Source organism: Rhopalosiphum maidis, chromosome 1, assembly GCF_003676215.2.
Source record: "Rhopalosiphum maidis isolate BTI-1 chromosome 1, ASM367621v3, whole genome shotgun sequence".
NCBI classification, from domain to species: domain Eukaryota; kingdom Metazoa; phylum Arthropoda; class Insecta; order Hemiptera; family Aphididae; genus Rhopalosiphum; species Rhopalosiphum maidis.
The window spans coordinates 55,744,930-55,772,052 of NC_040877.1; the positions used below are offsets into that span (position 1 = coordinate 55,744,930).

A 27,123-nucleotide genomic window follows, 5' to 3' on the forward strand; every position below is an offset into this window, starting at 1 on the left:
TAAAAGATATTATGAAGAAAGTGAAAAAAAATTGTATACAAATAAATATATTTATACATAATACATATTATTCATGAAGAGTATAAGACTAAAATATATATATATATTTTTTATTATTATTAAAAATAACCATTTATTACAATTTATAATCAAACAACATACAATTTCTATGGTTTATCTACCTCCTATAAGCAAAGCTTGTGTTGGAGGTAGAGTTATTAAAACTCATCAATATATACTTACACTTATGTCTGGATGAACAATATCAATAGTATTGGTCACATAGAATGGACCATGGACAGCTGAACTACTTGCGTCCATATCTTGTGTATATATATAACCTCCAGATGATATTAATATCATAGTTGACTTTTCCTATAACCGACAAAAATAACTTATCATTAATATTTTACACAAAATAAAAAAAACATTAATTACAAAAGTTTTTTTTTGTTTTACATAGTTATTATTATCAAGCATTTATTATTTTACCTCTGTACACATAAATGTCACATCTCGTATTTTGCCAGTAGGCACAAGGAAATAATATTGAGGACTTAAAACATCCTTTGACAAATCATAAATTTTAACAAATTCAGCAGACACAAGTGCTAAACTAGTTTGTGATCCAGGGAGCCAAATTGAACGAATAATAAAATTTCCTACTTCTAAAGTTGGATGAAGGACAATGTGCTCATTAATTGTTCCACTTGTATTAAACGTCAAGATATGACAGTCCTGAAAAAAAAAATTGAATAAAAACCAATACTATAGTTAATAATTAATGTCAATGTTTTTTATTGTATAATATTTAATACCTTTAATCCACACACAGAAAGGAAGTCTTCATTTACAGAATTTGCAGTAACTGATAATACAGTAAATGGAATAGAAACAGAGGATAGTCGTGTTAAAGTTAATTTACGTTTGGATATATCAGACTGTTTTAGCAATGAGCTCATTTGCAATACTGCTATTTTTCCTTTGTCGTGAGATACAGCAACTAAAAAAAAATTATTAATATACATTGAAATAAAATCTATTCCATATTCAACTTTAAAACTATAATAATAATTACCTAAATGTTGTCTTTTACCATGAAGAGATGATAAACAACACATTGCAACACGGCGTATCATATGGGCAGAAAGAAGCTGACGAATAGTTTGACCTTGATCTCCACTAAAATTCATTTTAACATTCTCAAAAGCACCTTCTTGAGACCCCATTGTAGGTAGCTATAGATTAATGTTTTAGTTTTAATAATATGTATCATAAAGTTTATAAAAATAATTAATTTGAAAAAAGTTAATTACCATAAGACTATCAGATACTTCAATAGTTTTTTCTAATTCTTGTAAGTCATTTAATGTATCAACAGCTCTTGTATTACAACCAATTGCTGAATTTTTTTCACCAGATTTTATAACCACATTTATTAGCTGTAGACAAAGGTCTAATGTTGGTTCAATTATCTGAGAATGATCCAATATTGTTGGCATTAATACATTCTTATAAGACACTAAAAACCATGAAATTAATATAAATTAGTGAACTGAATTAAATTAGTAAATAAAAGAAATAATATTAAAAAATAATTACTAGGAAGTGAATTTAACACAACAGATTCATAATCTAAACTTCTGGTGCTCATATTTCTTGGATCTTGATTATGGTTGGAAGCGGATGTGTTATAACCATCTATTCGATCTTGGTCTGCTACTGAATTTCCGCCTTCATTTGAAACTACTTTATCTCGCGAATTATTTGCATCAAGTATTGAGTTAGGATTTCTTTTGACTAATGCCTATTGAAACAGAAATATATCTTAATACAACTAAATATAATTTTAAAGAAATACAGTCTTGAGATTTTAAAATAAATTATACAATGAATAATTAATTACTTAATCATAAAAATTATTATTAAATAAAAAAGAAAATAACATAATACAAAATTAATTAAGTATGATAATAATACTTTAAAATGTGTTACCTGACAAAAATTGTTTTCTTTTGCCCCACAGTCACAGAAAAAGTTTCCAAACTTAGCATACGTAACATCATGGCCTCTGTGGCAAACCTTAGCACATATACTACAAACTCCAACTCCTTCTATCATTTTACATGTGTGGCAATGATACCAATGTTGATTCATAAATTCTTTTTGAGTAACCGTAAATGTACATAGTCTATAGTATAGGCTATCTTCATCCTGAACAACCACAAAATTAATTTATTAATTATTTTTAAATTTTAACCAACTATTATGTTATTCTGAATTATTAATACTTACAGAATCTTCGTTTAAAGTTTCACCATCGCCATCATTACTAGGTAAAAATCCATCAAACTCCATACCGTCATAATAGAATAAAGACATTGAATCTAATGATGGAGATACAGAGTTTTCTACATCATTATGTTGCACAGCAGCTATTATATCTGATACATAATTCATCAAACAACTAGATGCAATTACAACAGGTGGATATGATTGTTTGGGTTCAGTTATCTCTATATTTGCCATGTTAGATTTCAGCCAATTTTTAATAGAATCGAGCAACTTCACACTAGCTTTAAATAACTTAACATGGCCAGAAGGACCACCATAATCTGCTAAACGCACCATTTGAGCAAACATTTTTGAAAAACCATCTCCATTTTCGAAAGCTAATGTGTAGGTCACAATTGGTATTAATGTTTCCAAATAACATAATGAAGCCTTAGTTTTTAATTCATCATTTCTGTGAAAAAAATGATTATATATTTATTAAACATACTTATATCTAAAAATAAATTATAATTATTTGTCTATTCTTTATAAAATAATATATTCATAGATTAACACACTTCTACAGCATTGTAGAAATTAAATATTATTTATTTTAACCATGAGGAGAGACTAGTAAGACATGTTACTAGCTTCCTCCTACAATGTATTTTTTTATTTTGTGAATTTTAGAATAGGTCTTAAATATTCCTGAGAATTAATTTTTATTGTGGGGAGGGAGCTAGCAAGCAAGATGTTTGTAATCGTAAAACATTAGGAAAAAAAATGTTTATACTGATTACTTAAATGTATATACACTAAATAACAATAAATTTATAAAAAAAAAAGATATTTGAAAATAATAAATTGTATTATTTAACAACATAAATTACTTACGTATCTAATCCAACAATATAATCAATCATATTCTTGATCAAATCAAAATTGTCATCAGGATCAATCGAAGCTGATATATTGTTAATAACATCTTTTAATGAATTAGTATGTTTATCACTCAAAAAAGCACTTAAGTCTCGGGATAAAGTACTAGTAGCATCAATTAAATCTTTATCTTTGTTCCAACCAACAATAATTCTTTGTAACCAAAGATCCAATCTATTTTTTGGGTCAGTTGATAGTTCAATAATTTTACGACACATTGTTTTAATATCCTGATTATTACTTATTTTAACTATAAAATAAAAAAAATGTATAAACATTAGTGATAGGTCAAACCGAACCAAACTAAACCAAACATCGTTTGTAATTTAAACTCGGAAATAAAGTAAATCAAACTGAACTATTTACCATTTAAATTACCTATATTTTTATTTTAAATCAGAATTTTCTTTTCTTTTTTTAAATTTTCTACTTTAATATTTTATAAAAGTTACTATAAATGTATTAAAAACTTAAAAAATATAAATGTTGTTGGTACATTATATTTTAAAATGTTTATCATAAATAATAGTATTGGATGTTAAATAATAAATATTGTTCATTAATAATTATGATTTATTATATATTTTTAAATGTAATAAATTTTATACAATGAAAGTAAAATATTCATAGTTTAAATCTTTTTGTAAAAGAAAAAAATGCTGAATTCAAATTTTAATTTGATAACAAATTTTAAGTTTGGTACGTTTAATAATAATTATAAGTTTGTTTTGGGTTTGTAATATTTTGACAATGTTCAGTTCAATGTCAAAAAATTAGGTACTTATCAGGTACCCATCATTAACACAAATTATAAAAAATTATACATTTCTATATGACTTACGATTTGAGAATAACCGGTTGGTTAATCTAACAAGTGTTTTAATAAACACTCCAGATGAAATAAACTTCTTCATTGAAATACCTTCTTTAAGCGTTTTTTCACAAAATGTTTGTAGAACAGCATATCGGACAGAAGAAAAATCAAATATTAATTGTTCAATCCAAAAAAGGCTATGTATCAAAACTTTTTCAGTTAAATAATCTCTAAAGAAAAATTTAGTACAAATTAATACAATAAAAAATTTAAACTTCTAAAAATAAATAAATAACTTCTCATACGTGTTGGTAGTATCATCACGTTTATATTGAATTGCTAATTTTCTTATATTTTTAGTTATAAGTATTGATATCATAGTAGCAGGGTCTTGATCTCCTGGATTTTTTAATTTATCCCATGTACGAATAATATGATCCAAAAGATATTCTGATGAACAATCAATTGTCATAGAACTTAAAAGATTTGCATAATCAGATCTTAATTTGTAATCTGTACATAGTCTAAAATTTTTTTTTTTTTAATTAATAAATAAAATCAAAATATAGTATTATTATAACAAATTAGTATAATTAAATTATATTATCTTTCTAATTAAACAATTTTAATTTTTTAAATCAACAAAAGAAAACTTACTGTATATTTTCTGTGATGAATACAACAAGTGTATTAAGTAATCGTTTTAACGATGGAGTGTTCATATATACTGACTGACTAGAGACAAAAGATGAATGATGTTTAATAATATTTAGAATTAAATTTTCAGGTGAACTATCCAAACTTGGGTTCTGTAAAATTAAAATAAACAATTATACATCAAATATATTGCTATAGATTTCTATTATATATAAAATTCTCTAAATGAGGGTAAACATTAACTCTAAAGATTTTCAAGTAGTTTATTTTAGTCAAATTTATAACATGTAAATTCAACTAGTACATTTTTTTAACTACAAAAAATCATGTTAACTCCATCTGTACTAAATTAATTAATGTAAGTACTGTTGAACTTAATACAATTGTATTGTTATTTTAATCCAGATCTATTAAATAAATAACATATATTTTATCATGCAGTTATTGTTTATAAATTATATTAAGCAATACGCTTTAAAAATAAAATAAACCTCATATTATTACATAATTAGTTAATTAATATACGAAAATACAAACCTTCACCACAGGACCAACAGGTACTGAATTCCATTTTGTTAAAATTGATACAATCCATGATGGAATTGATTCATACAATAAAGTTGGTAAATTGTAAGTAATTGGAGAATAATCTAAAGGTGAATTGTTATTTGCCATTGACAAAACTATTTTCAAGTTTGTTAAATCTCCTACAGAAAATTTCTGAGTTTGATTCAAATTAGAAATTTGATGGAGTAGATTATTTCTATAAAGTAACAAAAACAAACATATATTAAATTGTGACATATTAAAAATTCTTATACGTAGTTTGATATACAATTTTAATTTATTTATTTTAATGTTTTGAATAAAAATACATACTTAATATTGGTAAATGTTGTCATAGCTAATTCAATACAATACGGCAATAGTGTTTGAATCAATTCAGAATTAGCAACTCTAAAAATTCAAAATATGTCATGTAAAAAATGTAATTTAAATCATATTAAATTGTTAAATATTATTACTTGGGACATTCTTCAGGTGTTTTTCCTGGTCTAGTTTGTAAATACACTTTTGAAAGAACAGCATCAAACAGTATACAATCCAATAACATTGGAAAGCAATTTTTTTTTAAAGCATCTATATTTTTTTTTTTAAATAATAATATTAACAATACAATTTTGACACATTCTAGATTATAAATGGTTTTTATAATTTTCTAGATAATGCTAGCTAAAAAAATAAATACCTGTTTGACAAAGTTGTTGTATAAAATGGGTTTTTGCTATTTGATATTCATATTTGACTAATGATGCTGCAGTAGCTACATTTGACAATAATTCTCTAGAACTCAATGAATCTGTATCTTTATTATTTTCATTGCTTTCCAAAACACAAATCTGCTTATACACTCCTTCCTAAAATTAAGTTATTTTAAGAGAATTAAATTAAAAAGTATAAAATAAATATTAATGATCATAGGTACTTGGTATACCCACTATACTTTTTTAATAATTATCGATGATTATAATTTGAAATTTTTACCTTCAAAAAATGATAATAAATTTTAGATCCAGTTCTAGGGCCCCAAATTAAGAAATATAGCAAATCTGATGTATCATATCCAGATTTATCACTAAGCATATCTTGTAATTTTTGAATAGGAACAGGCAATGATAATAATAGCCTAACATAAACATAAACAAAAATTAATAATTTATTAGATAATTTTCAAAAATGATATTTTAATGTGTACATACTTCCATGCAAGGGTAAAACAATATTCAATGCTACACAGGGTTAACGGATTTGAATATTGAACAGTTTTATTTTCAATTCCATTGTCATCTACAAATGACTCTTTATATAGATTTAATGATCTAGTAATATTCAAGAGGGCTTGTATTAATTGAGGATAGCTTAATTTTTCAGGATGGTTAAGTATAAAATTAAGAGCCTGAAAACATGAAATAATATATTTAATTTTTAAATTAAAGTAACTATATCACTTATGTTTTAATATTTTATATACATATTGTATAATGTATTTACCAATCCATCCAGTTTAGGAGCATCATTCACAGCTTGTTTATCGTCTAATAGTTTATAAAAACAAGGAACTACAGCTGCTGAGTTTCCAACACTATCAGACCTTCTACGTAAGTTTTCTTCTATTGAGTTATATAGCATATAAGTATTTTCATCTGTTGTTAGTACTTCATCACCATCTACTTTTATTTCACTTTTAATACGCATCAAATTCCATTCAACCTAATATTATACAAAATGTATACTTCCATTTTTAACTTAAATAATTTATAATACCTGTGATAGCAAATATTCAGGTACATCATACAATCTTCGAACTAAATAGTCAAATAAAAGGAGTAATCTACTTAAAGCTAAAATATGATTGTTATAAACTGGATTTAAAACACAATTAGCACCTATAATAGTATTACAAATAGCTAATAGAATTCCTTTTTTATGGGTTAACGACATTAAGTTGAACAAAAATATTAATAGTTGTGTATGTTCCACATTTAAATCTGAAATAAAATCAATACTTATTAGTTTTTACTTAATTGTTTTTATTTAAAAAACTAACAAGATTACCTTCAAAATCATCATTACTACTGCGAGGACGGTTAATTAAACTGCCTAATGCATTAATCATATTTTGCCATATGAACATAGATAATTCATCTCTTTCTGTTATTGGTTTTTTTAATAAAACCTTAGATAAATATAATTTATATAATATAAATACAATTTTAAACTTTATATAATAGGTATTAAAGTTGTATAAATTATTTACTTGAGCTAAAATTGATAAAGTTCTAGGATAAATCTGCAATGACCATTTACTGTCTAAAGCATCTTGAGGTATTTTTATCCCCAATAGCTCAAGAAATTCATCTTGTTGTTTTCCTGATAAGAAATCTTTAGCTATCAAATTATGAATAAATATCCCAATAGATGAAGATACATTTTGATGAGAGTCAACAATGGAAGCTAGAACAAATTCATCAATTTTGAAAAATATTTTACACCAAAATCATATTCACTTAAAAATTAAGCTACTATAAAAACTATTACTTACATAAATCATTATTAACAGGTGCCCAGTCTACTTCTCCAACCAATTTAGCTAATACAATAATGTTATCAGTTTCAATGGTTTTAGACATATAAGTGAAAATGTAGTTACATTCAGCATTTAAAAAATATATGTCCAATATATTGAATATTCTTATTATCAGCGCTAAATACTATATATACAAAAACAAAAATGTAAAATATAATAAATATTATTACTTTTACAATTATATTTTTATAATATAAAATTATATTTTACCCCCTCTGGATCATCATTTTCAGGGACAACACTGTAATTTGATTGATTTAAAACACTTTTATCTAAATCCATATAATCTGATGTTTGTGTTTTAGAACACGCATTTTCAATTTGTTGATCACCTAAGGTAAGTACTTCTTCAAACCAAGCACCAAATAAAGACTCATTGTCTTCATCTATGGACATAATAATTAAATCTAAAAATATGACTCAGTAATCTGACACAGTGGTATAGTAAAAGGAATGACATTTCAAGTTTTTTAACGTGGACAGACCAGGTAAACAATAGATAACATATATTAATAATACTTGGAATACCAACATAAAACACCAAAATATTAAAATGTTTTTAGTTCATTTGAATAAACCTTATTATAATTTCAGAATAGGTAAGACATATAAAAAATATAACAATTTAAACATTTTTAAAATCATGAAAATTCTCAAATTACTTTTAAGTTAAAAATGGATGTATTATTATACTAAAAACCACGTTAAATGGAGTATTTTTCAATTTTTGTTAAGCTGAATGGTAAAAAAATCTATATGCCACTGATTTAAGTATTAAACACATTCAAATTTCATTTCATTCATTAGGCGTTTCTAATATAAATCAATTTTTATATATAATAAATTACCTCCATCTTGAGGTGCTCCACTTTCAGGTGTTCCAGGCAACATATCTATTGATTCTAAGCTTGTAGTACGAATTCCATTTACCTTATTTTTATTTTTATTTAATACAAGACACATTACCTATTTTAAGTATTTAAAAATCAATTATTAATCATAAAAATACAAAAATTATAAGTAAGACACATTATGAATATACGTGTCTTAAATTAATAATTTCAAAAACTTAAATATAATATAATTTAAAATAACTTAAAAAATAAAATTTAATTATCTCAATAAATATTTTTATTGAGATATTGATCTATAAACGATTAATATAATTAAAAAAATATTAGCTAATAAATGTTATGATTTAATGTCAAATCATTTTAATTTTTAAAAAAAGAAAAATAATTATAAAATTAAATGTTATAATTACTTTTCGATGACTTATTGCTGCTAACTGATACAAGAATTTAATCAAAGGTACAGTTTGAAAAATTCTCAGTAGTCTACTACATCCTCTTGCTTTAGCACAAATGTCCAATGGAGCTGGGATTATTTCAGACTCAAAATCGATAAGTTTCATAAGTTGATCTGAAGATGATTCTTTTCTAGCATTTTCCAAAAGATCAACAATCATTGTAAGCATTTCATTTGCTAATGCTACTGATAAAACATTGAATGAGCTAAAAAAAATATTTAAATTATATAATTAATCTGAATTCTAGATATTAAAAACATAAAATGGTATTGAAATTTTCCTGCCATAAATACTTATTTAATTTAATAACTTTTTTAAATATAAAAAACAAATATATTAAAGCTTTAGTCTTACAATTGTAAAAATCATCACATAAATTATTATATGCAATATAATATATATTTTACCATTATTTTCACAACTTAAAAATTACTTGATAGTGGTTATAATAGCTTATATTTTCAATAAAATATAAATGACTTGTGTGAAAATATGTGTCTCCATTTAACAAACAAAAAATATATTAAATTTGTGTTCAAGAATTCCAATTATCTTGAATAAGTAAGGGACGGATGTTGATAATATCGCATGCTTTTTTTTTCTCATAATCTAATTTAATACTAACCTAGTTACAAATTGAATACATGTTATAATATATAAGATTAAACTATTAGTATTTTGTATATTACTACATATCTTATGGTTTTTGATTTGAAATGCTAATTTTTAAATTTTAATAATATAAATACATCTTTCCATATATTTTTCAATTTTTTTAAACATAATTTAAATGATTAAAATACTAAGAGCAATTGTAAAATTAATTTCACAATGTTAATATTTTTCATTAGTATATTAATACTTTGACTGCGGCATGGGTTGACCTAAGTGATTCCCCTGTGCAGACCATTTTTTGTAATAATAGTAGTAAGTATAATAAAAATATAAAAAATATCCAGAATCTCAAACCACCGCGAATTTAACAATTTCCACTGTTTATCTGTGCAGAGGCGCAAGCACAAATAGCTTGTTGTATGCTGATATTTATGGGGAGAGATCAGAAAGTAGTACAGCTTGTCGACGGTCCCCCACATAGAACAATTACAATTTGTCGACGTTAGTAGTTAAAGTGTTAATAATATACAATTTAGGTATTTTATGCAAAATATAAATTTAATTTTATACATTAATCTAATTTATCTACGTGCAAATAATGCTGTATTGTGTTTATTCCAAATATTTTTAAATTTTAAAAAAAACTAAGTAAGATTGCAATTTGTAGTAATGATTGTATTATGTATACACTTTACACCAATAAAAAATTTCTATAAAATTTAATTGTTTTATACTTAGGTACTTGTTTGTTATCGCCAGTACACCACATAAAATTTATCGCCTCGACACTTGTTTGTTATAAACATGCCATAAATAAAATAAATTATATTTATTATTAATAATAAAAGGTTAAAAATAAATGTATTATACTTATAAATTAAACAAAAAATACGTATAAATATATAATTAAGTATGGGTATAATATTTATTTTATCATAATTAAAATAGAGACAAGAACTCAGATATATCTTTTAAAAAAGTTGCAAATATATCTTGTTTTCCGAGTGTGTTCTACACATAAATTCTGTCAAGTACGATTCCATAAAATTTTTTTTTGTTCCACAACGCTTTTTGCTTTGCTATTTAACAAAACCCCACAATCTCTTGATGTTTTGGGCATGTACCCCTGTGTTCAAATCAACAAAATTATAAGTATGGTTAACAATATTGTATTGGAATCCCGCTTACTGTAAATTTTTGTAAGCTTTCTAACAATTAGACAATATTACCTATTGAGCCTGGTCTTATACATTTTTGATTATAGGTCATCCATCACAAGCTAAAATATACGATAATTGTAGGAACAATAATGGCACACTATATAGCGGTGTGATAACAAACAAGTACTTATATTTATTATATATTTTGATACTTAAAGGTAAAATATATTTTTTGTGCATATTTTGGTATTTCTTGTAAATTTTATGATTTTTAATATATCATCATAGTGAGTAATTTTTTACAACATATATATTAAAAATAATTTTAAACACATGAACATCAAACCTTAATAATAACATATTTTAATAGAAAGAATTGATTTATTATATCAAACTTAAAGTTAAGAACATTATCTATGCTTTCACACCAGTTTATAATTTTTAAGCAGATTTTGATTATATAAAACATTACAATTTAAAAATTATTATAATTCACTTAAAAAATAAAATATTGCACAGATAATCTTCTTACTTTATACATAACACTATAACAGGTTATAACAGATCAAAAATCACTAAAAAAACTTAGTTTACAAAATTTTAACTGCAGAACACAAATTTGTTATGTAGTACATTCATAAGATTGAAACAACATGTGTGTATGAGCTGTTCTCTTAAAGTAAATCATTGGATAGTTTTAAAGCAGATTTTAAATGAAAGGTATTATTCCATTATCACTATGTATTTTGCATTAAATAAATAGATTCAGTTTAATTTTATAAACTTTTTACTAAACATATTTTTTTAAACATTTTTATGACACTTGAGTGTAATTGTTAATTTAACTAAATCCCTTTTGACTATTATTATTTTTTTTAGTACACACATTTTTGATTGCAACTCACTGTATCAATAATTATCCTAAATAAACTATAAAATAATGTAAAAAAGTACTTACTTTTTTGCAAGTGGTTTTGATGTTTCTTTTTTGGTTTTAGTGACTTTACCATCTTTAATTGAGTTATTTTCATAATTTTTCAATGTAATATCTTGAAGACCATTAATAAGAATCCAAATAGCAATCATATAATAGTTTTGATGTACCTATATATATTATATAATTATAACCAAGTGATTTTATTGATTCAAAAACTTTTACATGTGAACAGTTTAAATTTAAAGTATTAATTTAAGTTTTACAAAACTTACAGAATATGAAAATTTTTTTAATATATCCGATACCGTTTGTATAATAATGACAGTTTTTTCAATTGTCTGGACAGCTTGATTCCACATAACATCATCTTCAATATTTATGCTATCTAGAAATTATAAAAATATAATTTTGTAATTAAAACAAATTTTAATTCAACTCACCTGTACTTGTTGATGAGTTATTATGAACACTTTGCACAAACAAAGCCAGTCTTAGACAAGCTGCCATAATACTCGTAAGTTGTTGTAGACACACAATAGTTAATGGTTCAAATATTGGTAATGCTAAGGCATTTTCAACAAAAGTCATATCCAAAAGCACAAATCTATACCTAATAAAGAAAAATATTTAACATGTTTATAATTTTAACTATTTAGTAGACCATCAATTACTATCAACCTTATAAGAGTGTAAATTCATACAGTAATAATTCATATATTATCAAACTAAGGAAAAAAATTAATTATGTTCTTTTGTGGGCGTTTTCTAAAATTTTAATATAATTTAATAAACTTTTATGGAATAAAAAAAAAATCCCAATAAAATTGTATTATATTATATACACATTAAATCTATTGTAAAGAAATGATCTAAGAAATTAGATTTTATCAGACGCCACTCCTTCAAGTTCATTAATCCTGTAATTTCAAACACATTATTCACCTTTAAGTAATTTTATTTTGAAGAATGGCAACAAAGATTACTCAAAAATCATAAAAAAACAAAAAAATTTACATGAATGTAATTTATCTGTAACGGGTAATTCTGAAAGAAAACAAATATTGAGCTGACTTCCTTTTAAACAAAATTTTAGGGTATATATGTATGTTTAAGATTTTCAATTTGTTTAATTTTAAATTAGGTTTTAAAATACAAGATTTAATTGTAAATATTGTCAGATTTTGGATCTAAACCTAGAATTAAAAATGTATATTAATGAATTACAGAGAACTATAATTAATGGTCGAAGTCCCTTTTCAATATAAATATATATTAGATTATATATAATCATAGCATATTGTTTCGTCACAAATATAATAGAATGATGAATGATAATAAGTATTTTCAGAAAAAAAAATGATTATTAAAAATTAGTAGTAATTCATTACTTGTGTGGAAGTAAAATAGATCCATTTACAACCCCAGCCCCATACAAAAAGAACAAAATTCCTCGGAATGAGCCTGGTTATAAGTTATTAGTAACTTAGTGATAACTTATCACATATAATAACAATGTTACTGAAAACATAATTAAGGTATTTTTAACAATGTACTTACGAAAACTTAGCACCAGTTGATTCAATAGAATGTTGAATATTCTGTTCCTCTGTAGAATTCAGTTGATTTTCAGTGATATATCTTTTAAGAATTGGTAATTTAGTGCAAGTTTTAAAAATTACATTATTTGCTCCCATTTCTTGTAAAGCAGATATATTGTTTTTAATTAACAACTTCTATATAAAGAAACAAATAAACAATTATATCAATAGTTCAAGTTTAATTAGATTAAATAAAATACCTTAATATCCTTTTCATCTTTTTTCGATGAATCTTTTAATAGAATTTTACTTCTATCTAATGGTCTAATCATTTGTTCAGCAATTGATGAGTAAGCTAAAGATTTTTTACTTTCTTTTTCCTTTTCTTCTTAAAATAAATACAAAAAAATTATTTATAATATTTTTAATTAATAAAAACATTCACATATTATTTATACAAACCGAAAGTCGATGCATTATTAGATGGCCATTCTTTTATACACATTACAACAGATACAAATTCTGAACTATTCAATGGCTTTCCAGAACATAATGCTGAAATAGCTGCCAAAGCTAAATTTAAATGAGATGAATAACTATCCCAATTGTTATCATTTGCATTGACTTGTCCCATATATGACAGAAGACATTTCAGAAGAATTTTACAGCTCTTACTAACTGTAGATAACTCATTCTTCTCAACTATAAAGAATAAATAATAAAATCAATAAATATTAATATTTATTATAACATTTATAAATAAATAAAATATATCAATATATTACATAAATTACAATGATGACCAATGTAATTAGCAGCTAATGTGACAAAATAGAAGTAAAATTTGTTCTCATTGATGTCATGTTCACTTAAACATTTTTCACTAGAAAAAAAAATATACCTATTAAAGCTAATATTTTAACATAATATCCAAATAAACCATGAAAAATAAGGTAATGATTAAGTAGTGTTTTGATACAATTATACAAACCTTTGATCAATAAATTTAAGCAAAGTATACAAATTGACTTTTGCATTGGAACCAGTATCGTAAAAAACAAATTTTACAGATGTCCAATCCAAATCAGCTTTAGAAGCCATTTTTGGTGTATTGTATCCGAAACAACTACACAGACAGTTTCATTTTGGTTTAGAACCTATAATCTGTAAAACGCATACTTTTTCAAACAATAGATATTAAGTAATAGTTTAAAAATATGTATTTATATGCAATATGAATTGCTGCAAACTTTCTAATTAGAACAGTGTCCAAGTATCTATATTCAGATATGTATCAATGAAATAAAACTTGAAGAAGACTGCAATTTTAAACTGTTATCACAACAGTACATGAACGTAAGACAATAACATGGGTTTATAAAAATACGATAAATTGAATTAGTATAAAACTATGTTGACCTGAATCACTTGAAATAATACGCCGTCAAACACTCAAACAAGACAATAATTACGAACTGTATATAAATATACGAACTCATATATATGTACACCGTATTCGTAAAACGCTATTAAAATGACTTGGCAAGTTAATAATAATACCACTATCATTGTTGTTTAAACTGAAATACGCATTGGACTTTATGCGAATCCGTTTCGGAATACTTACAGATAAATTTCTGTCTTTTACAATACTCGACAAACAACACTTTCACATGGTCAACCTCACAAATCGAATACAACTTTACATAATATTATTTATTGTTTTAACTTAGTGAGAAGTTTGATCAAAAATACACTAGACACAGACGCGATTACGCGAATTTTGCAAAATCAAGACCAACTGATTTGTGATTTTACATTCCAGCTTTCGACATTGGTATAAGGTTTCAGTTCAATACCTTGGTATAAATTTAATTTGATATGAGCGATTACAAAACCGGATATGAATTTTAACTCCAAACGACATAAGTTAACCAAACTATCATTACCACGAAATATTATGAAATTAAAGAATATTATTGCCAGATATTTCGATAACAAAAATAAAATCAGTCAAAGTTATAAACTTATTCTTAATAGTTTAATACATAAGAGTAAAAATAATAAATATGTTATAAAAACCAGGAAAGACGCTCTGCTGTATAATTGGTTTCACTTGTTTCAACTTTTCAAGTAACCTCATCATGGAGTAGGTTACTTTAATAGTGTTAACTGTTAACTGTTATGTACTAACTTAATTTGTTATTTTTTAAAGTTTTTCAAGAAATTTACGATTATTTATTTCGAAAAAATTTTAAAATGAAAAACGTAATTCCTAATCAGGATATCCGATAGGTATGTATTATGTGAACATTTAAGCTTCATGTATGAATTTTGTATTGTAAATTTGTAATAAAATTAAAATGATTGAGCTTTAAGTTGTAATATTTTATAAAGACAACGATAAAATTGTATGTATTATACGCCGTTAAATAAATAATTTTGAAGTTTTTATATACATCTTATATAATAAATGTTACAATAAAATTGTAAACTTCATACGTAGTGGTACGAGGGTGAAACCCTCCGCGGGCCTGTTCTATGTTTATAATTTTAGCTCCTCCCTTCTAACAAGGCAAATTTACGCCTATATGACTAACATAACATATGTAATATATATAAAAAAAAAAAAACACATGAAACACATGATGAGGGAAATCATCCAACGATAGTACGCTCTGGTGATCACACATTTACAATCTATAATATACAAGGTGATTTTTTAAGCATTTTTACCCCATTATTATGCTTAAATTGTGTATATATTCAAATTCTGATTTTTACATAGTTTCAAGTTGTTAAAAAATAACGTTTTTATCCTTATATTTTTTTAAGTTTTTACTTTTTTAAATGAGAACATGTCAAATTAGAGTTTTAATTTCATATTCCAAAGCAGAATATTTTTCTGAGTATTTTGATGTAAAAATCAAATTTAGGGCGAGTAGTTTATAAGTTAAACGTATTTAAAGCTTCGACAAGCGGAATAGTGGACAAACATTTTGCGGGGTAACCACGTACCACTCCACTCCACGAATTTAAACTTAAAATACTTTTAATGTGAATAGATACTATTGATAGGCACAATTTTGATTTTTTAGGCAAGCTGAACCATTAATGTATGCAAGCCTTGGGGGTAGGATTTGGAGAGGCTTGACCGCTTCAAAAATGTTTATATTTTTTTTATTGAAATATTAAATTCTTTATTAATTATTTAATCTACATAATATAGTAAACAAGTAAATGTTGATTAGAATTTAAAGAAATAATTTTCTAAAGTTTAAACAATAATTCATTATTTGTGTTTTTTTCATAGTAGATATAAGTTTAATCAGGCTAAATACAGCCGTGGATTTAACAATCGTATTTCTAATTACAATACATTACTGATAACATTTCGATTTATTTCGAATATAGTTGACAGAGTATTTTTAGTACTAGTTTTGGTTTTTACAACAGCCCTAGTCATTACGTCAATTAATTGTATTTCAATTTTTAGTAAAAGGTCTATGATTTTAATTCCCATTTTTATTACTCATATCAGTCATATCACAGGATAGAATTTAATATGCTTATAATATGCCGTGGTCGTAGCTATTGCTTATCGGTTTATAAATTTAATAATAATAATGTGCTATAATATTATTATATAAGTTATAACATTATCTACAGTTGAAAGAACTTGTATTTTCTGGTTTTATGATGATATATTACAATTTTGTTGTAACTTATGAATTATAATATTTTTTCCCCAATAATAGCTCTGAGACATCCTAAAGATCATGCTCAGCAATGAAAATATTAAAAATTGACAAAAAAAAAATCAAAAAGTGGCATTTGATTAAAGCTGCAGTAAGACTCGCTAAAATCAATAAAATCAATCACGATTCCCAAGTTCGTGTATCTTTATGCGGCAATGGTTTTAAATTCTTATATGCATATAGTGCCTAACTTAAAGGTATTAGCCTCGAGAGTCCCAAGGCAGCTACTAAAGGAGTCTTTTTTTTTGGTACTTGATCTGGGTCTTGAAAAGGTAAGGGCCTAGCAGTGGTATCATTTCAGTTTTTGTTTGATTATGGCATCTACTTACTGATTTGTCGACTCAACATTTTTTCCACACAGATTCACATTTGATAGTGTCATAGTAGGTGTAGGAGGGGGTTACACACAGGATTTTGAAGTATTAAATATAAAAAAATTTTGTCAAATTTTTATTAGAATTAAAAAGTCAAATAGAATAATTGAGTATAATATGTAAATAAATAATAAATAGGTAGGTAATAGCCAATAGGTATCTTTTAATACTGATAACTGATTTACAAGTAGTTAGCAGTATTTATACTGATTTTACAGTCACATAAGACATAATGTAAATACTAAAAATCTTAATTAATAATATAATATACTTCTTTAAAAAATACAACAAAAAAATTAACAATAAATCTTTATTTATAATCAATATTCAATATTATGATTTATGACAATCGCCTTAGTAGTTAAAAATAAGCCTTATAATTTTTAAATGTGCTGAGCAGCCATATCAGACACGGTTCTAAATAGCACCTCGCTACCCAAATAGCAGCACCTCTTTGGGCCTGATCGAGGGCCGTTTTATTTCGGGCTATATTCGCCATAGACTGAGACCAGACCAAAGATGCATAGTGCATACAGTAGTTTGCTGTGAGGCGTGGGCCACCGAATAATTATGTATATATAGAATATAGATGGCTTGGTAAACTTTAAGTATCTTGTACCTACCTACACCACTAATCCAATTTATTTTCAGTTATTAAAATATTAATATTATGATTGAAATATTATAGGAAATACAATATAATTTTACTAGCAAAATATTATAAAAAAATTATACGGTAGGTAAATAAGCGTCTTAGTATAGTTTCATCACAATTTGATGAATATCTATTGAAATTTTTTAAGGTATAATCTAATCTAATTAACTAAAAAACGAGAAAAAATAATCCAAAAATACAAATATCAATTTAAATACTATATAAGGTGATTTTTAGTTTCATGCTTTTCTAAAACTATATACATAACATTTATATTTTTTTAACCCTTATATTTAATTATGAAATCACTATTAACTTTTGATTTTCAAATGACAACCTACCTATATATTTAAAATGTCATAAGATAGAAGGGCTAATTTTTTTTGAATTTTAATGTTAAAATTATTATTTTTCATTTAACTGTTGTCTGTTAGTGAGTTATAGGCTATAGTTGGTTGGCTTGAGGTTTTTAGGTGTTTGTCCTATAGGTTATTACGACCGTGATGCATTGGTAACTACAGGCATTGATTAAATATATTTAATCCATGCTACAGGTACTAAGGTCTAAATTCATCACTACATTGATAGACAATTACGAGTTTATTACACATGAATACATGATTATATATTTATATCTATATAAAACAACTAACAAGAAGTATTATAAGAATCAAAAACCTCCTAACTTTGAAAAGCTGTCTTGTTAAAAAAATTAACGAAAAATAATAATTTAAACGTTAAAATTCATAAAAAAAAAAAAATAATCCTATTAATTAAGTAGGTACATAAAAAAAAATTTTGTTGCCATTTGAAAATCAAAAGTTGATAGTGGTTTCAATATTAAATAAAAGGGTGAAAAAATATAAATTACTTACGGTTTGAATTTAAGAAAATCATAAAATAAAATATTTTGAAAAAAAAAAAGAAAAAAGTCAATACTCGACGAAATAATGAGTGTTTAATATGATAAAAAAAATCGTCCTGATACCCTGTATATTACTAAAAATTTATATTTTATAATTAAAATATTTTGGATAAGTATATATTATAACTTGTTTAATGATAATAGAAACGCACATTTTTAGTGTATATTTATCAATAAAAATCTAAATTAACCATTAACGAGAGAATTAATACAGTTAAAATATTTCATGATTTTAACTGGCATCCATTTGAAAAGCTTTAGAATTTAATTCAAGGCTCCTCAAAAATTATTATTAAATCTATTCAATAATAAGAATATATATATACACATAATTTTAATGGGGGGGGGGGTTCAAACTTTATCACCATTTGTCAAAAACACAAATAAAATTATTTTATAAAATGTTCAATTTTTATAGCTAGATATAAGACTTGAAAATGTAAATGTAATACTGCAGTCTGCAAGTTCACGTATAGTAGTAACGTATTCCGGAATCAATACAATATATAACAATCAAAATTCTTTTTATAGACATTTCAATTTTTAAGTTAAAATATGAATGAAATTAGATATTTAATTGAATAATAACGATTTTCGAATACCTAACGACTTCGTGGGTACTTGAAACTTTTATCGTATACTATTATATTATATATTACTATTATTCTATAATTATACACATAGGTATTAGATAATGCCATTTTCAATTTCAAATGCATTGTTTAAAATATTTTCGGAAAAAATTAAGTTAACCTACTGTAATTAGGTAGGTACATAACTCTATTCAACTGAAGTAGATAATAGTGGAGTGCTTATTTGAGAGTTAAATGTTTGAGTGTATGAGTTATGAGTATGAGTATTGATTATTTGAGAATGACCACGATTTAATCTTAAATCATGAGTATGACCGACGGCAGCTTACACCGCCTGTCCGCGACATTATATCTACAGCCAACAAAGTGCAATGCTTCACTGATATACTGATAACCGAACCACGGTTGATAATGATTGATAGTATGGTTTATTTAGGTTATGTTCGCGGTAAATGTGTGTAGTGGAAAATATTTTAAATTATCAAGCCCGCACACTACAACTCACTACTCAGGTAGTCAAATTCAGGTACAATTCTATATTATAATTTAGAAAAATATCCATTGAATAATAATGAATACTTTAAATTATTTAATTGGTTTTAGTCATATACGTTAACGACGAGCGCTGGCTGATATGACGTCCTCCGAGACGTTAGAGGTTGCATTCGTGTCGGACGGCACTACAGGGGCCACAGTATGGGACACAACCAACGGTACAATGTTGAAAACTTACAGACATACGGCGTCCATTGGACAAAATTGCATGAGCCTGTTGGGAAATGATTATCTTATTGCCGCTGACAAGGGACCGCTGATACAAACTTGGCCAATTAACAGCCAGGAACGAACACACCAGGTGCGCATGTTGTGTGGTGGGAAAATTAACTCACTGGCTGCAAGTCCTGATGGGCTGTACATTGCAGTGGCGATCAGTGAAAAACTACAAGTTTGGATGGTAAGTATCATTTCATTATAATTAAACGATAGTAGCTGCACTGAGCTCATAATTCAAACTTTTGTTTAAATCCCTTATTCAACATCCAATTAAAATTTAATTTACTATTTATTTTTTATACTTAGGTATACTTAAGTTATCAACCAAATGATTTAACTGCTTAGTTTGAAAATAAAATGTTTTGGTATGGTTGATACCTTTTAAACTTTTTATTGTTTTTTTTTTTCACTATATTGGTTGTTACCATTCAATTTATTGAAATCTCTCATTAAGTGTAACTTTATTTCTCCTACATAATATTTGAAAAGTATACAGTGATTTTTTTTTAACAACAGGTTTCAGTTTTAATATAACATCTACTAAAATAAAAATAATATTTAAATTTTATGTAATATTTATGTTTAGGCATGTTCAGGAAGATTGTTGACTACTGTAAGTCGCCATTTTCAACCAATCACTATTATTAAGTGGTCTTCGGATGGATCCTATTTAGTGACTGGTAATTATATTATTTTATCGATACAATTTTTAAATATTAGTATAATTTTGGTTTTTTAGGTGGTGAAGATGGCCTTGTTTGTGTATGGTCATTAGCCAAATTGGTCAATACATCTCAATCTTCCATGCCACAGATATTTTTATCTGGAGATCAAATTGATCAGTCAGCACCCAATTACATATTTTCGGATCATTCTGTAAGAATAACTGGAATATATATTGGCAATTGCGCAAGATGCATACGAATTTTTACTACTTCGGTTGACAAGACTTGCAAGGTAAATAATAAACTTATAGTATTGTCATTAATACAATTATATCTTATAACACTTTTTTTCAGATTTACGACCTCTCAACTGGTGTCATGCTATTATCAATTGCATTTGATATAATTCCTTCTAGCCTTACTGTTGATTCAGTAGAAACTGCTGTTTACATTGGTACTACTGCTGGTCCTATACGGTCCTTTGATCTTACATCTCCACCACGTACTCGTGAATGTTATATATCAGACAAAGAAAGTGGTATTAAATTTATTGGTCACGCCAAAGCTGTAACTGCTTTAAGCGTGTCATTGTTTGGTGATACATTAGTATCTGGGTCTACAGATTGTACAATAAGAACATGGCATGTAGCAAGTCGTCAATGTTTACGCACTATTCAATTAAAAGAGCCTGTTATTAACATGTTTTTAACATTGATACCACATCAATTAACTGCAAATGAATTAGAACCCAGTATTATATTAAAGAGTTTTAAAAAAACAGAAGAACTAGAAAATGATCATTTTGTTGAAGTATACTGTTATAATGATCTTTTTGAAGAAGAAAATGATACTTTTGGATACAGAGAAGATACTAGTATACGTGAAGAATTGGAAAAAACAAAAACGATCAATGCAAGAATTTATGAGTTTGCTCTTAACTCTATATTAAAAGAAAGTGAATCAAATCTAAAAGAGGTATAATAATAAACATTTTAGTGTATATAAAATACAATTTATGGATAACTATATATAATATATTGTGTTATATTTGTTTTTAGGATATAGATATTAGTTCTTTTTCAATGGTTGATTTAGAATTTGATGGAGAAAAGAATGGATTAGGTGATGGTGATGATACAACTGAACATTCCACAACTCCAAAAAAGAAAAAAAGAGGAAGAAAAAAAAGTAAAAAAAATGTTAATGATATAAATTTAAGTAATATTTATAAGTATTCATAAATTTGTAATTTTTTAAATTTGTTTTAATTATAATTGTTATTTTTAATTCTATAGAAAACTTTTATGACTATTATAAAGTTTATAATAACAAAATTAATTAATCTAAATAATCTATGAATAAAATAGTTATGTATGATATTAAACAATATAATCTGTCCATCAAGGTTTATGAAGAGTTTTTTTTATAAAATTTATCAGCATTTATCAAATCTAAAATAAAATACTAAAATTGTTATTTTTGTGCTTTTAAAAATTCTTATGTATGTACAAATTGTAAAAATTAACTATTAATTACCATAAATATCCATATAATTATTGAAGTATTAATGTTTAGCTACTTGACTATTTAGTGGAATTATGAAAAATATTATAAAAAGATTGTAAATCAACACATACTGTATTAATTAATGTAATAAAGTTTTTACTTTTTTTACATCTTAATATTTGTAAAGTATGATCATTTAACAAATTTATACTGAAAATTGAGTAATTATTATTTGTTTAATAAAAAAAAATCAAATTAATTATTAATTTATATTGCAAATATAAAATTAATTTTATAGCATTTACTGAACTTTTAATTTTAAAAATTTACTTGCTTATACATATATATTGTAATTGCATTTTAGAACTCAAAATGAGTGAAAATATCAAAATAATTTTACAGAAATCTCAAATCAAAATTCATTGTCTGTTTTGACAGATGAATGTACAAATATAAAAATTAATAAAAATAGTATCTATGAGTATACAAATAATAATAATGTCATGACTAAATAATACAAGTATAAAATGATTTAAAAAAATATTATCACAGAAACAATGTTTTTTACAACAATTTAGAAAAAAGTTTTATACTTATTTTAAACGACTTAAATATTAACTTTTTTTTGTCAATTAAAAATTATTTAAATCAAACAATTTAAAAATAATTTTTTATTTATTGTCATAGATTTTCAATCATTCCTGGACGGTACTACGGTATTTGTCTAAATTCCATCCACGAAAATATTTTCTGAGGCATTCATTAAAATGACGTTCCATAAAGTCCATCATAAGTTTACATTTAATATCATTAGACTGCTAATAAAAAAAAAATTAAATTAAATTAATGTGAGGTATTATGATTATTTTTCTTACCTGAGATATGTGACGAAATGTACTAAAGACCAATCGAAAGTCCCTAACAACTGCTTGTACATTTTCATACTTCTTATTAATCATTTTACATCTGATTGGCTCAAATAATTGTATCCTAACTACATTTTGATAAGTAGTCTCCTTTAAACAAAAAATGTATGTATTGTACTATTGTAAAATTGTTAAAATGTTTTTATGAATATAAATTAACTCACGTATAATTCTGGCTCTTTACTAAACTCTTCTTTGGGTATATCTTGCATTTCTCTAATCATCTTTTGAAATTTGTATCGAACTTTTTTATCTACTTCTCTGGCTAAAAAATTCCACATCCTATCTGTTGTATCATCTTGAATTTGAGCTCCACTATCTCTATCTGACATTTTTTCATATACTGGATGCACATTACTGATTAACCCTTCTTCACTCTCCTGTGATGACTGTATACTATCAGTAGATCTAGTTGCCAAAATATTATGGTTAATAGCATTGTTCACTAACTTTTTTGCATCTTTTTGTGCTTCTAGCCATTTTTTCTCATCATCTTCTTTCACTTCAACTAGTTTGGCTTCTGGTTTTGGCTGTGGATTATTAGTAACAAACTGAGTTGGTGGAAATGGTGCATTATGTACTGGATATGGTGGTTTCTGATAATTGTTTTGCCATGGATTTGGGGGCTGCTGGAGGTATTGATAATACTGTGGTTGATTCATTCGTACTTGATTTGGATATTGTTGGTAAGGGGGCTGATATGGAGGACGGTACTGCATTGGACAGTATGGGGGTCTATTTATTTGCGGTGTTTGATATGGTCCTTGATAATTATAACTGTTCATATAATTTTGATTGGGGTAGTTGTAATTTACATATGGCTGCGTGTTGTAGTCTGGAGATGGTGGTTGGTACGTAGGCTGTTGTACTGGTGGAACAAGAGGCGTTGTTGGATTTTGCATTACATGAACCTCATGTTTATCATTGGGCACAATCTTTTTTAACTGAGTAATTGTTGATAATGCCTTATTCAACATTCTATCACCATTTTTTCCTTTGACTTTAAGTGATACATTCGGATCTTTAGCACGACAATGTACATTGATATCATTGATCAACTGTTCCATAATTTTGTATGAGTGTTTCCACCAATGTTGGTCTACACTAACATTCATTCCAAACATGTCTATCATAGTAATACTGAAATTAATAAATACTGCAACCAGGGTGTGCACATTACCTTTATCAACACGGCTGGCATCCACAGATGTCAACAACTGTTTAACAATATTATTTGAATCTACAGTTTGTACCCACATAGGCAAGTCTCTATTCACATCAAGAGCATCATCAACTGTCTTACAACCTGCCCATAATAATCTTTTAGTTTCTTCAAAACAACTGGATGCTGAATTGTTTTCAAAATCAAATAATACAGATGATGGTGAACGACTTAAAGTAGGTCGAGATGATATAGATGATGTACTATAAAACAAAGAATTTGCACTTATAGTTTCTAGTAGTAATCAGTAAGTATTAAAACAGTAAATGTGAATTAATTAGTTATTACTTATCAATAATGATATTGTAAACTTACCTGCTATAGTTTTTATAATTTTTTTGAATAGCTGATGTTATGTTGATATTTTTATTTGCTGCAGTTGGGCGATATGAACGACTTTTATTAGATTTTTTATATTTTTTACTATTTGTAGCACATTGCATTAGTTTTATATAACCGTTTAATGAACGATAATCAGCAGTAGTTTTATTTGATGCAACTTCTTGATCAGACATCATTAGACGATTGTAAATATTCATCATAAACTCCAATCGACCTTTCATGTCAGATGAAACAACATTTACATTGTATTTTGTCATGATTATTAAATAAATCAATTAATCTATAAACAAAAAAAGTTCAATATTTTAAAATGACTAATTAAAATGTTATAAAAATGAAATATTACAGTATTTGTATTCTCTGAGTTTTGTATGTGTGAAAAATTATTATACTTGACATTTGTATTTATACAATTTGATCACTTCATATTATTACAATTTTTTATTGTATATAATTAATTAAAATTACCTATGTATATTAAGGGTAATTTATTAGGTATTTTACTATCTTTAAAAATATTTTGCTCATTTTTTAATTTTCATATACTACATATGATACAATTATATTATATTGTATATATTATATACAATTCTTTGAAAAATATAATAAAAATCAATTAAATTTCTAACTATATTATAATATTATATACTTTTACTTATTGCTTATTAATCTTAATAATCTTATTACCATTCATCTTACTATAGTATCTAATGTTTTTTACTAACTAATCGGATGTTATTAAAATGTTTTTTTTATTTATTAACTTAGGTACTTCTTTTTGACAATGATATTATCTCATAATAAGTTATGTGTACCTACGTGTGTATTGCAAGTAATTTTAAATTAAATAACAGATTTGAGTTACAATTTAAAAGTAATAAGATTAAATATTTATATTAAATTTGTTTTATATTTATACAAATATATATAATATGTATAATATAAATTATTTAGTAGGTAGTAAATAACAATGAAAAAGTCAGTGGCAGTCATACAATATTGTCATATTGACCAAAAAAAGGATAAGATTGATTTGTGCTTAATTTTTTTTTTTTCATAAATATATTGACAAAATAAATATTGAAAATAAAGATTATAGGTGAGTACACCCCTTCATTCCCTCCACTTATTTAACAAACCTTGTAAAAATATTTATAAATTATAAATTAATTATATAAATCATTTAAATCTAAAATGTTAAAAAAGAATTAATCATTTTTTTTGTCAGAATTCATTAGATATTTAATTAATATGTAATATAGGTAGATAATCAAAATTTTACTGCTGTAATTTGCATATTAAACGAAATATTTAGATGGTAATCATAGGATAAATTTAACAATATAAATTAAGCACTTTACTTTACCTAGTTATACGATAAATTATAAATACTTTATAAATATTTCGTAGGTACTTAGGTTAGGTATTAAGGTATGTAAATTAGTGCAAATTGACAGTAACCTACCACAACTTACTAATTACCTAATAAGTATTATTGTATACTAACTATAAGTTTAGTTACTAAATTTCAGTGTTATTCATTTTCGTAAAATTGGAAATATGATGTGAACCGTGTACACTTTTTTGTGGTTTACACAAATTTCCTGAATTCCAAATTTAGGTAGGTGTTTTTCCATGAATATATATTTCTAATAGTACGATACCTACTACAACACATATATAATTTTTATTGTTTTAAGCCAGTTACAGAAATTACGTAAAATTTATTTAAAGAATACCTATCTAATACAAACAAAATAGTAAAGTATAGATTACAAAGTAAATACAAAAACTTTTATTATTTGAATGACAGTCTATAATATTTGCTAATTTGCTAAATGCTACAGCAGAGTATCGAAAAATGACGATATAATATTATGCAAGATATCTAATATTTATAGGAACACGATCTTTATTTCGCTTTTACATTCTATGACGTATAAATGTATAATGAATGTCAAATTTATTCGGTATAAAACTAATATAATACGA

The 27,123-nt window shown here is 25.3% G+C and overlaps 3 protein-coding genes across 6 annotated transcripts in view; 1 reads left to right on the top strand and 2 right to left on the bottom strand.

Annotated features, from left to right (window-relative positions):
- LOC113549817 (E3 ubiquitin-protein ligase UBR4) overlaps positions 1 to 15,159 on the bottom strand; it is a 31,387-nt gene extending 16,228 nt beyond the window's left edge. Inside the window, exons 1-35 of one of the 2 annotated variants that reach the window (XM_026951290.1) lie at positions 15,019 to 15,159; positions 14,383 to 14,555; positions 14,177 to 14,274; positions 13,854 to 14,093; positions 13,652 to 13,776; positions 13,411 to 13,586; positions 12,294 to 12,463; positions 12,126 to 12,238; positions 11,875 to 12,020; positions 9,097 to 9,346; positions 8,681 to 8,798; positions 8,043 to 8,218; positions 7,788 to 7,956; positions 7,503 to 7,699; positions 7,301 to 7,421; positions 7,010 to 7,233; positions 6,737 to 6,955; positions 6,445 to 6,641; positions 6,230 to 6,371; positions 5,934 to 6,102; positions 5,710 to 5,824; positions 5,564 to 5,641; positions 5,222 to 5,447; positions 4,685 to 4,836; positions 4,333 to 4,551; positions 4,055 to 4,257; positions 3,169 to 3,463; positions 2,296 to 2,746; positions 1,996 to 2,214; positions 1,603 to 1,807; positions 1,317 to 1,522; positions 1,079 to 1,238; positions 819 to 1,003; positions 493 to 738; positions 244 to 375 (exon numbers count right to left, since the gene is read on the bottom strand). In XM_026951290.1, the coding sequence (XP_026807091.1) occupies positions 244 to 375; positions 493 to 738; positions 819 to 1,003; positions 1,079 to 1,238; positions 1,317 to 1,522; positions 1,603 to 1,807; positions 1,996 to 2,214; positions 2,296 to 2,746; positions 3,169 to 3,463; positions 4,055 to 4,257; positions 4,333 to 4,551; positions 4,685 to 4,836; positions 5,222 to 5,447; positions 5,564 to 5,641; positions 5,710 to 5,824; positions 5,934 to 6,102; positions 6,230 to 6,371; positions 6,445 to 6,641; positions 6,737 to 6,955; positions 7,010 to 7,233; positions 7,301 to 7,421; positions 7,503 to 7,699; positions 7,788 to 7,956; positions 8,043 to 8,218; positions 8,681 to 8,798; positions 9,097 to 9,346; positions 11,875 to 12,020; positions 12,126 to 12,238; positions 12,294 to 12,463; positions 13,411 to 13,586; positions 13,652 to 13,776; positions 13,854 to 14,093; positions 14,177 to 14,274; positions 14,383 to 14,492 (6,252 nt within the window). In that variant the 5' untranslated portion in view covers positions 14,493 to 14,555; positions 15,019 to 15,159. Of the gene's footprint in view, positions 1 to 243; positions 376 to 492; positions 739 to 818; positions 1,004 to 1,078; positions 1,239 to 1,316; positions 1,523 to 1,602; positions 1,808 to 1,995; positions 2,215 to 2,295; positions 2,747 to 3,168; positions 3,464 to 4,054; positions 4,258 to 4,332; positions 4,552 to 4,684; positions 4,837 to 5,221; positions 5,448 to 5,563; positions 5,642 to 5,709; positions 5,825 to 5,933; positions 6,103 to 6,229; positions 6,372 to 6,444; positions 6,642 to 6,736; positions 6,956 to 7,009; positions 7,234 to 7,300; positions 7,422 to 7,502; positions 7,700 to 7,787; positions 7,957 to 8,042; positions 8,219 to 8,680; positions 8,799 to 9,096; positions 9,347 to 11,874; positions 12,021 to 12,125; positions 12,239 to 12,293; positions 12,464 to 13,410; positions 13,587 to 13,651; positions 13,780 to 13,853; positions 14,094 to 14,176; positions 14,275 to 14,382; positions 14,556 to 15,018 lie in introns of both variants that reach the window. The other variant, XM_026951288.1, reaches the window with a different exon arrangement.
- A 4,960-nt stretch (positions 15,160 to 20,119) lies between these two features.
- LOC113561032 (WD repeat-containing protein 18) lies at positions 20,120 to 23,488 on the top strand. 3 transcript variants are annotated; one of them, XM_026967215.1, is made up of 7 exons: positions 20,133 to 20,222; positions 20,300 to 20,651; positions 21,057 to 21,150; positions 21,210 to 21,427; positions 21,490 to 22,110; positions 22,194 to 22,323; positions 23,329 to 23,488. In XM_026967215.1, the coding sequence occupies exons 2-7, from the start codon at positions 20,331 to 20,333 to the stop codon at positions 23,367 to 23,369; spliced, it is 1,425 nt and encodes a 474-aa protein (XP_026823016.1). In that variant the 5' UTR covers positions 20,133 to 20,222; positions 20,300 to 20,330; the 3' UTR covers positions 23,370 to 23,488. The 3 variants fall into 3 exon arrangements, with proteins under 3 accessions (XP_026823014.1, XP_026823015.1, XP_026823016.1); XM_026967213.1 differs by lacking the exon at positions 23,329 to 23,488 and having other exon boundaries at positions 20,120 to 20,222; positions 22,194 to 22,428; XM_026967214.1 differs by lacking the exon at positions 23,329 to 23,488 and having other exon boundaries at positions 20,129 to 20,208; positions 22,194 to 22,431.
- LOC113561031 lies at positions 23,337 to 25,388 on the bottom strand. Its single transcript, XM_026967212.1, has 4 exons — positions 25,105 to 25,388; positions 23,732 to 24,992; positions 23,517 to 23,657; positions 23,337 to 23,459 (listed from the first exon to the last, which is right to left on the bottom strand). The coding sequence occupies exons 1-4, from the start codon at positions 25,386 to 25,388 to the stop codon at positions 23,337 to 23,339; spliced, it is 1,809 nt and encodes a 602-aa protein (XP_026823013.1).
- Between the last annotated feature and the right edge of the window lie 1,735 nt (positions 25,389 to 27,123).